The 11,652-nt window shown below is 42.5% G+C and overlaps 1 protein-coding gene across 1 annotated transcript; it reads right to left on the bottom strand.

The window, feature by feature from the left end:
* Positions 1-2,609: 2,609 nt before the first annotated feature.
* On the bottom strand, positions 2,610-4,614 carry LOC117563105. The gene is made up of 3 exons (XM_034241268.1): positions 4,365-4,614; positions 3,619-3,754; positions 2,610-3,410 (listed from the first exon to the last, which is right to left on the bottom strand). Exons 1-3 carry the CDS (start codon positions 4,499-4,501, stop codon positions 2,658-2,660), a joined length of 1,026 nt encoding a protein of 341 aa, XP_034097159.1. The 5' UTR covers positions 4,502-4,614; the 3' UTR covers positions 2,610-2,657.
* Between the last annotated feature and the right edge of the window lie 7,038 nt (positions 4,615-11,652).

The raw sequence follows: 11,652 nt of genomic DNA, 5'->3' as shown, positions 1-11,652 counted from the left end.
GCTGTCAAAAGCTAGGTAACGCCAGAGCCCTATAGTATAACTACTATTATTATTATTAATATACTACTACTATAGTAGACTACTATAGGGCTCTGGGTAACGCTATGTACTGTTTCTGGTGTTAATTCTTTAAAACATTAGCCATTTTGCTAACAAATACTATCGTTTAATAGCCTTATAGCCTAGCCAAGGTTGTCTTGTTGTTAGCCACACTGCATAATGGTATCAGCTTTTGTAAAGCAATGTTGCCATAGATGTGTTGACGTGAGTATAGATCTAACGCTGTTGCTCTGTTTTTCTTCATTCAGTGTCCAATAAAGACAGGCTGACAGGGCAGGTCAGCGTGAGAGCCTTGTGCTACAGGTCAATGCGGAAGAGCGAGACAGCACACAGTTTGAGTGTAGGCAGGCAGCATTGACACTGTTCCCCCCTGTTTATTGAGTTTCAGTTCAGTTAAACATTAGTTTACCTTAAGGGAATCTCAACAGTGTCCTACTTCTCCCTGCTTTATCACAGCTGATTGGTCAGATATTATTACATTGATTATGGATGTGTAAGTTTGGGGGTTCAAATATATAGTAAAAACTGCTTTAATACAATTTTCAAGGCATCTTAGTTTCCAAAGAAAGTTCATTGTGGTATTGTAGGGTAAGAGGGTAACACTAAGCATTCAGGAATACATGCTTCTTCTAGGATAATGGGTCAGTAAAAATAACCAATAATTCTACTCATAATAACCTCCTGGCTCATAGTAACAAGTGAGGTTACTAATCACTAGTATTTCTTCTCTCTTTTTTAGATAACGCTTCGTGATTCATCACCAGTGGTGCTCACGCACAACCAGTGCTCCTGTGTTGCAGGAACTGTTTTGTGCAATCACACAGTAGCATTGCTGTTCCAAACAGCACACTACACTGAACTGAACATGCCAGTTGTGCCACCTGTGCATGCCAGTTGTGCCACCTGTGCATAGCTGTACTGAATCGGAACAGCAATGGCACAAGCCGCGAACAATGGTAATTTCAATGAGGTTCAAATACTTGTAATCTTTCACAGAGTTTTTGTTTTAAAGTGACTCAACGAACAGTAATTGTCTTTTCCTTAAGGGTGTGAAGCCAGGGCCCATCAACTCCATGGTCTTCACCAAGCCTGTACCAAATAGGATGGTGCAGACTGGAGTAAGGTAATTTTAGCTGGAAAATTGTGTTTCCTGTGTTTTTAAAATTCATAATTCTGGTGCTGTATTCCTAACCTTTATTGTCACATTAATGTGCTATATTGTCTTTGCCATTCTTTGTAGGAGTGGATTCTACAGAGGCATGGTGGGGCCATTACCAGATCCCTGCCTGTTCAGAGTTACGGAGGCATACTCAGCATTCAGCATTGAAGACAGGCCGCTTGTGACCACAATGAACATGAGACCTGACAAGCCCCTTGTGGAAAGTGCCTTCGGGATTGTGCAGGAGGGCAGTGTTCTGTCCTATCAGATGCCTGCTTTGACGTCTCGGTACACCACACTTCACACTGACACACCACCAACACCCCACTTGCCCATAGAGTGGTATGTGATCTTGCCATGTGATTTACCGCTGGTGTGCTCAGAAGAGGAGCAACTACATATGAACAGCTTATCTGTTGATTTGGAAATGTCTCACAAAATTGAGGAGGCTACCCGTGAGCAAAGCTCTAGCTCAGAGTGGCATCTGCTCCGCAAACCCAGGGTTACTGCCTCTAGGTTTAGAGAGATTTGTCACGTCAGCGGTGAGAGCTCTGCTAACTCTCTTGCAGAGCGAATACTCAAAGGTACAAGGCAGACTGCAGAAATGAGGAGAGATGCCGAGATGGAGCCCACAGTAGCAGCTGAATACAGTAGACTGGCAAACGTGAACTACTCCCCTTGTGGCCTTGTCATTCACCCCTCTACGCCCTGGCTTGGTGCCTCCCCTGATGGAGTTGTTTTTGACCCAACAGAATATCCCCAATTTGGCCTTGTTGAATTAAAATGTCCCAATGTCCCAAATTATGTCGACTGCAAATATGTGCAGATGGAATGTGGCTCCCCTAAGCTCAAGAAAAGCCATGCCTATTACTGGCAAGTACAGGGTCAACTTCTTGTATCTGGGATGCAGTGGTGTGATTTTGTAGTGTGGGCACAAGAGGACTACCTGGTGCAAAGAATATGCACAGATCCAGAAGTGCAAAGAGCAATCAGAGAAAAAGTAGACTTTTTATTTTTTTACACATACATGCCGAAGTACCTGTCATTAAAAAAGTAGTGGGCACTGTAGCCATTGTTAACTCTGTAAGCAGTTAGCTGCTAGACCCTGGCTCAGCCGTCATTGTTTTTAGGAGGCAATCCCTCAATCATGTGTTCTGAATGACAACAAAATGTGATTTCAATATTTTGTTTTTGATATATATTGTTTGTCACATTTCATATATGTAAATACATATACAATTGTATTTAAAAAGAATAAAGTGAAGTGATTTGTGTAATGAATAGTAAATCAGTGCATTTGTAAGAAATCATCAACGCATTGTAATTTGCTATTTACCATTTATTCAAACAAAACATTAGCGTGTGTCAGGCAACACGGGATTACGGTGTGCTCACACAGCTTAATCACAGCTACCTGCACAGGTGTCATCATCTTGTCTTATTTCACCCATTTCTTGACCAGTGCTTTGTTCTGATAGTTTGACAGCATACATGCTACTGCAAACAGTTGGTTGATGTTGTAGGCATGGGACAGGAGGATGACACCATCAAAAAGTTTGTTCTCTTTTATCCTCCTAATGACACGCTCCACATGAACCCTCAGTCTGGCAATGGCCTGTGTCTCCCTCACCTGATAGGCTGGCATTTGCTTCTGCTTTGACAGAAAAGGTGGGCAGTACACCTTGCATTTGCAGCAATCGCTGATCAGGAAGCCCTTATCTACCATCACTGCCATGTTTTCAGTCAACAACGCAGCTATTCCAGATTGTTTGAAAATCTCCTTGTCGCTGACAGAACCACCATACAGACTGGAAACAAATGTCACTGCGCCATGTGGGGCTATGCCAACCAGGGCTTTCATGGTGCAGTGAGATTTGTATGTAGAATACATTTCACTTTGGAGGAGGAGTGAGGATGGTGTTTGACACCTCAGCTCTGTGCAATCCAGGATCACCTGTGTGTCTGGGAAATCTTTGAATGCCTCTGGGAGGTGGGCTTGAACTTCTGCAGGTGTAAGCCAGATGCACTGTGACCCCAATAAAGTTGTAAGAAAACTCGTCCATGTTGCAATGATGCGGCTCACAGTGGACTGGTGTACGTTGAAGCGGTTTGCAAGGTCCCTCTCTTTCAAACCCACCGACAGGAAGCAGAGAAAAAGGAAGAACTCGTCAATTGGCTGAAGCAGCTGTCTCTGGAAGATAAACAAAAAAAGGGTACTATATTAATGTCATGAGTGTAGCACACCATGGGAAAAACATTAAGTTGTTTTAGTTCTCTGATGTATTCAAAAAGGATTGAGTACTATAGCCTTTTAGCCTACACGAAAGCAATGAAATGTTGGAGAAACATTTTCCCTTCAGTTTGTGTTTAGATTGTGTGTTACAAGAAACGTAGCCTACCGTTGATGGACGTGCGTGTGTAACCACTTCTTCATTCCTCTTGGCAGCTGATATCGCTCTTGTAACACGAACCATTTTATAAATGGAAGGCTCAATCAAAAACCAGAAGGCCATCAGGTGGTTATAGCTCGGGAATCTGTACACAAAAGACACATGTCAGTCATTAATTGACTCGTTAACTGTAACACATGGGCTAATGCTTTCCTCTTGTTTGCTATAATACATTACAATTCAAATAGACTGATTAAGAAGGCACTTGGTGCAGGTATAGTAATATACAGCAGTAACATGTAACAACTACATTAAAGCAGCAGTAATAATAATCTAAAACATACAGGGAACATTTTACACAGAATGACTACTTTTACTCTTCATTCTTAAGTGTGCAACTGGGAGAAACGCAGTGGATATTGACATGTACTTTTACTTTGGTAAGGTTTTGAAGATTTCCACTTGTAGTAAAGTATTATCAGTATGTTGTTAGTATTAGTATGTTTTACTCCACCACATTTAGTTAACCTTCATAGTTTCTAGTTACTTATGAAAACACATGATTTATGATTCTACATGTTCAGTTCAGGAGTATTTTCAAACCATAGTATTTGTACTTATACTTCAGTTAAGTTGAGTAGCCTACTTATTCCAACACTGCATGCAAATAGTCAGCAGTCAAACGGCAGGTAAACAGGATTCTTTATAAGCTAACCCATCTCAAAAACTTGGATAGAATTTAGCCAAAACATTACCTGGTATAGAATCGGATGTTGTCGTCGGAGCCAGCAAACCGCTGTAAGCAAAACTCTCGCTGGACTCTTAACTCCTGCAGTTGCTTCTGCAGATCCTCCAATGTTTTGGAGTTGTCTTCTGTAGCTTGAGAGGACATGTCCAGTGAAGCTGGTTCAGGGGTTGAGCAGTAATCATGGTCACGGACATCGATGTGCTCTTCCTGCTCCTCCCGAGAGACTGGTTCAGTGGGCCGCTCTCTTCTCTCCCAAACACTAGCCCGCGGTGTTTGAGCAGTGAAGTGATTCCACTCAAACAGTGTTGGGACAGCACCTTTCACAAGCCTCCTACGGCCATCAAGGGTTTTTGGCTCTATTAGTTGATCCGTAGCGAAGTGACGACTGCAGACCTTGGAGTGAGAGGAGATTGTAAAGTTATCGCGTCGTATTTTAACCAGCCACTGTCTTCGCAGCTCGAGTTAAAACTTAGGACGCCGTTGAATTTAGCTGACGCCGTACAAAGTGGGACACAGCAGTGCTCGGAGTAGTTCTTTACTTGTCTTTGCAAATGCTCCGTTTTGAAAATATGCCGTCGACTCATATTTAAACCACAGATTTAAACAGTAAAACATTTGTGGACGCTCAGCTACGCAGACCAGAAGCAACCCGGAAGCGTCCGAGCAGTATAACGGCTAAGGCGGAAGTACGTCTCAGACCCTAGTGCATGTAGCCTATTTCTGAAGTGCTGGAGCGTCGTTCCGGTGCTCTCCGGCATAACTAAACCCCTGTCACGAGAAATATACCACGTGATGACACGTTAGGCTCGTGTTGTGTTCAAGGACCCTGACCTTGGCCAGGAAAAACAGAGGCACTCGCTTGTTTAATTCTTTTGCGGTCTAGATTTCTTTTTTTTGGCGTGTGTTTATAAATGACCTCGAGGGCCGTATCAAATGGTCTCGTGGACCGTATACGGCCCGGAGGCCGGAGGTTCCCCACCCCTGATTTAGGGGCTAATAAAATGTTCAGACTGTGAAGTGAATTTACCCCAAAAGATAAATAATCAAAGATTTACAGACCTCACTTTCCCAATTTAGGTTAATGGGAAATGTTTCTTTGGCCATATGTAGGGTTGGGAACCGAAACTCGGTTCCAGATGAGAACCGATAAGAAAATACCGGGTACCCATACAAAATACACAATTTTGGTTCTGCTTAACGGTTCCTAAACGTGGTAGACCCTGTATTCCACCGGGTCACTGCGGCGCCGGGCGGACTGGCCATCTGTGTGTTCTGGAGAATCACAGAACGGCCGGTCGTCAGCGGGCCGTTGGCAGCCGGCTCCGTACGCTGACGGCTGGCACCGCCCTTGATTTTTTCAAACGGCATCATGTAAGTTGCGCTGACAGGCGACAGAGGTCCACAGTTGCCCCGCAGCGAGGCTCCCCCGCCCTCCAGTAGACGGTTCACGAGCTCAGTCACTTCATAACACCAAAGATGGGTCGCGGTAAACGCTTTGAAGTGAGGCTCCACTACACTAAAAAAGAAAAAGACAAGGCACAGTGCAATGCCTGTTATTAGCTTGCCAAAGGCATAGCTCAGTTAAAATAAAGCACAGCTATTGTGCAATTTGTATTGCATGTATATTTTTTATTTGTAAAAAAGTCAGTTAAAGCTTAAATGAATAAAGATATTTTTGTTACCTAAACGTTTGACCTCTTTATTTTACAATTTTGGAATCGAAACGGGGAATCGATAAGAACCGGAATCGATAAGCAGAACCGGAATCGATAAGCAGAACCGGAATCGATACATTTAAAACGATAGCCATATGACATCATAACACTGACACTGACGTTGTAGTACAACCATTTGGCTACAACAACAATCAGCTTTTGGCAGTGTATAAGGGAAGTATCCGATTCAGACACAGCATGGGTCTCAAATGACACAGCTGGCTCTCTCCAGAGGTGGTGGTGTAGCTACACTGAGCAGCAGCCTCTCCGGGGTGGACCAGTAGCACCACCAACCACACCTCTCATATTTGAGCACAAAGTGTATTGTGTGTGTAAAATATGAATTGTTACATGTCTAATATATGTAATGTAAAGAGCTTTGAGCATCTGGAAAAGCGCACAAATAAATGTAATTAATTATTATTTATTATTAAAATCGGTGTATAAACGTCATGTTGGTGAACAAAAGAAATATCTTTGTTAAAATGAATATGATGTGCACAACTCTAAATACATACACTTGTTTTCAGTGTGTAAAGACACTAAACTGAATAAAGAGGGCACAGACAGTAAACGAAGTAGCTGAGTTTCCGTGTACTACTGTAGGACTTCCTCATTCTTTCAACTTTCTCAGATTCTTAGATCATCTTTTGCCAGAACACACTGACTCGATTCTCCTGAAAATATCTTTGCGCTACAAATGGTTTCAACAGCGAGTGATTGACAGCTGCCTCCGCTGGAATTAGTGCTCAGGTATAACTCTAACACTAACAAACACCATACCTCAGTCTGTGTCTGTTTCTTATCTCCTGTCTGTATCTGGGAGATGAAGAAACACATAAAGTCAGACAAAAGCCATATTGTCCAACTCTGGCAACTGAAAGTGATCCCAAAATGCGCCAAAAGAATGAAAGGTGTTTTCCACAAGCATCTCTTTGACAAATAAGCATTGTTTGAAAATTGGCAGCAGGAAGCTGATTCCTCCTTGCAACACATTCTTTATTATTGTGACCAACACCCAACACCTGACTTCCACCTCCAGTCCTTATTAAACCAATACATTGTTGATGGCATGACACCTGCTCTGCGAGAGGGAAACAGAAAAAGTATGTCTTCACTGTGAAAATAATCCTCAGTGGCTCTTTCTGCAAACACAAACACAACGGACATATGTCTCTCTAGATGTCCATTATATAGTTGTTCACTTCAAACATGTATTGTTAGAAGTATTGTGTCATGTATTTTTTTAAAGAGGGTTTCAAGTAGGATCCAACAAAATGGTAGAAACTTGTTGAACATCATTTTTTTTAGCCTGCGCAATGCCACCTGTTCAAGATGAAGTAAACCATTTCATCACAATCATAATCAGCCCTCTTAAATTGCTGTAGAAAGTTCTGATTGTGAAAAATTGTTCACAAGAGAGTACAAAGACACACACACCTGCTGTCAGTAAGCAGCGGGAAATTAGTAAGGTCAGTGTTCAGAAAATATTCATATAGATAAAAAATATGTAATATTTTCAGAGCAGCGCACTGGGAACACGTGCGCAGTATGTACATTTCAATAGTGTTTCAAAATCTCACACGGCTGTGTCCTCAGTGGAAGTGACCATCGCCGTTGTTAGTTACAGTAGCTAGTTAGTTAGCTCATGTAACCTCTGTCACGTAGCCAAGATGGCTGTCATTAAGTCTAAGAAGTGTGTTATGAGTGCAACATCCGGACACTCATTGTGCATTTTTGCAGTACTTATACACTCAAATCATCAAATGGTAGTACAGAAGTACGCAATTTGATACACAGCACCTGGACGCTGTCTGCCCCCCCCCTTCCCTGGATGAAGATACAGAACAATCAAAGCCAAACAAACAGATTGAGAAATAGCTTCTACTCAAGAACTGTAACCTCTGTTCACCCCCCACTGCCAGAGACAGAAAAAGACTGACTGCTGGGGGCAATTCAAATCACAGTGAGGAAAATATTTGAATTTTCTTAGAAATACGTAACAATACAAGATAAAATACAATTGTTAAGCAAAACTTCACAGTGTTTATGACAATTGTGTTTTGGGACGTTGTACATGGGAGGACCGGACATGTTGAGTCGTGCTTTGATCCGTAGCAATATGAAGCTGGATGAAAAACAGGTTCTTAACACCATGAGCTCTACAGTATGAGCAAACACATACATGTGGTTGTTATTAGAAGACTTACCATCGACCAACTCCCCAAATTCCTGTCCTAAACTCTCTCTCTGTTAAGTGTGTGTGTGTCCGCTGTCAGACAGCTGAGAGCCTGCTGCAGGAGCTGATGTCTGCTTGATGCTTCCTGCAACTACTCCTGCGCACAGTCTCCACATGTCTGATGCTCCTGATCGGTGATACATGCGGAACCAGCGAAAAACGTTGCACTCAAGTATCCTTTATAGTGGTTCTTTAGCACCGGTTTGCACAATGAACTACAGTTGTATTGTACTCAAGTATTCGTCTAAAGAAAAAGGTGACATAACAGAAACAGAAGTGCATTCCTGTAGTGCATATTTAGGATTTGAATCAGGAGGAAGGTAAACAAACTAAATCAATGGTGAATTGTCTGTTCATATTAACAGGGCTGGCTTCTTTAACAGGTTTGAGCAGCAAGCATCAAAGGTGCATTCCCCCCTCGCTCCGTACAGTGGTCAAACCGTCCACTGCAACAGCTTGATGGGGGGAATGATTGAGATGATGGATCCACTCTGACCTGTTGCTGGGTAAACCTTATTCCTTTGACCATACATTGGCCAGGAGCATTCTTAAATGTCACCTATTATGCAAAATCCACTTTGTCATGTCTTTTATACATAAACATGTGTCCCCTCTGTGTAAAGAGATTCTGAAAGTTTCAGGAAAAAATATTTGCTCACTTTTTGTCCAGGTGTCTTAGCAGCTTCAAGAAACACAGGATAGAACAGATATGAATTCACACAAGGAGAACAATTAAATAAATGTAATGTATATAACCAAATTCTGCAGTCCACATTTGAATCTTTTAAAAAGAATTATGTTTGAACAGTGAAATAACACTCATCGTGAGGACTTTGTTTTTTTTTTTTTAACTTGTGCGTACTTCAATCCCACAAACTGAGGCGATTTCTTGCAGAGTTGAAAAACTAAAGTGAGGAACAAAAAAAAGGAATGAAGAAAGGACAGAAAGAGGAGAGGGAGCTTGAAAGTCACGGATCACATGCCGTCACAGAGCTGCATCCAATTTGCCTTTTTAATCACCATTACCAACATTTACTTAACTGTAGTTTACATGTGCAGATATTTGTTTCTCCTCAGGTGATAAGAATGATGTTCATATACAGATGTAGGGCAGCTTTCTCCACAGAGACCATTATTAAAAACCAAATATGGTTCCAGACTCACCAATGAGCACCTACATTTGAGTTCTCGACAGGAAATCTCACTCTATAATAGGGGGAAAGGATGAGAAAAGTGCTGCTCAGTTTTTATCATGTGATGAGGTTATTCATTTTCAAATTAATTGTACGGTGCTATTATCCCTTTATGTAAAATACATAAATGTATTTTTGAGGTACTTTAATATGCTATTTATGTCACTTAGATTTAGTTTAAATGCTGCTATAAATCTATTTGAGCCATGGTTGTGTACATATAGTCTTAATTTGTATTTCATTACTAATGTCCTCTTTTCTTTTTATTATTGCATACCTTTTTTACCTGCTATGCCACTTTTGCTCTTACACTGTTAATTTCCCCACGGTGGGAATCATATTTTGAACATGCAATAACAGAGGCAGCATTTTCTAAAAGTCCTCACTAGGAAAATACTGTTAAATATCTGCGCTTAGGTTTGTCTGTAGTGTGAGTTTGAACAGTTATGAACATGTTTGTATCCCGTCTCTCAGCAGACTTTATGTACATTTGAATATTGTCACCAGGGAAATAAAGAGGTCAAACACAGCTCCCCTCTCCTGTTGGGCGTCATTAGGATGTCTGCGCCTCACAAGCAAGTGCATTCAGGTCTGCACCCAACTGACACCCTGACACTCCCATCCAATGAAACCAGGTCTTGGCACTTATTCAGGAAGCCGACACATTAATACTTATAAAGTTCTTATAAAAAACCAGGAGCATGATCTGTTGCTAATGCTAATACGGCTTTGTAATCTTCACATTTACCCTTTGCTCATAAACGTTGATGTATATTTGACCTTAGCATCGTACTTTGCCCGCCTGTAGGAGACAGTTTTCATATCTGCAGATATTTTGTATATGCTTGTATAAACAATAACAGTGCGTCAGCCGTGTGAAGTATTTGCCCGCGGGGCAGACAGCACAAACCTCCTTTGTTTCATCCGAAGAACAGAAGTTGTATTGTGGTTAAGCTGTTGCACTCCGATGGAATGTACTGTTGAGGGAAGCCAATTGAAACACACACACACACACCTGTTTTGACTGCGGAGAGCATCGCGGGTGTCATAATGAAGGCTGCTAATTTCTCTGAATTGTCAGAGGTGAAGATTTATTTATGGCATTCAAAATGTTCTCACTGATTTACGGAGCAGGAGGAAGTGTGTTGAGTATGTTGAGTATGCACAACTCGTCATTTTCTCGCTTGCTTTTATGAGGGTGGTGTTCTGTTAGTCTATCCATTCATACAGCACTTCAATTCAGAGGAGAAATACTACTGTTCAATTGCTTTCAAAAATAACCTTTATATACATCTCATATACCTTAGGTCAGGGTGTCTGAACTTTTTTCACTGAGAGCCACAAACAGACTAACGAAGGGCTGGGCCCCTCACTAGAGGTAAGGTATATACTGCCTCATAAGTTCAGTTATAAGTTCGCAAAATCAATCAAATCTAGGTATATTATGCTCGATTCTTGAATATACTTTAAGAGACAAACAGCCTCGGGCGCTCAGAGTGGCAGAGGTGGAGCGTCTGGCGGCAGCCAACGGACACCTCTCATTGCCACAACAAGAAACAAGCTGTCCTCTAAGGTGGATCGGTTAGCTGCCGACATGGAGCAGATGAAGTCACCCCTCTTAACCCTTCAGCCAGGGGCCGGTGTGGGGGCTACTAGCTTGCCGCCTGGCCCTCCGTTGGTTGCCGCATCTCTGCTTGAGGATGCCATGTTGCTAGCGGCTTCGGCTAAACCTCTTCAATGAAGAGATGGAGGACGAGGACTTTCTCATGAACAAGAAAGTCGGCAGATTTCGTCCGATCTTGGACCTCAGAGGAATTCCTGAAGGTGCTGCCATGCACAGGGGGGAGTGGTTCGCAACCGTGGACTTGAGGGATGCCTATTTTCACGTGCCGGTTGCATCTCACCACCGGAAGTTCTTGAGTTTTGCCTTTAGAGGCCGACACTATCAGTTCTGGGTGCTTCCCTTTGGTCTCTCCCTCTCTCCAAGGGTGTTCACCAGGGTTGTGGCGGCAGCTCTCGCACCCCTGCAGGCACAGGGCGTGAAGGTCCTGCCGTATTTAGACGATTGGCAGGTTTCGCCTTTTATCTCACGTAGCCCGGTTGGGTCTAACAGTAAACACCGGGAAGAGTTGCCTGGACCCTTCCCAA

Source organism: Gymnodraco acuticeps, unplaced genomic scaffold (assembly GCF_902827175.1).
Source record: "Gymnodraco acuticeps unplaced genomic scaffold, fGymAcu1.1, whole genome shotgun sequence".
Classification (NCBI taxonomy): Eukaryota; Metazoa; Chordata; class Actinopteri; order Perciformes; family Bathydraconidae; genus Gymnodraco; species Gymnodraco acuticeps.
The sequence above is the reverse complement of the archived record's forward strand: the minus strand, read 5'-3'. Positions and strand labels throughout refer to the sequence as shown.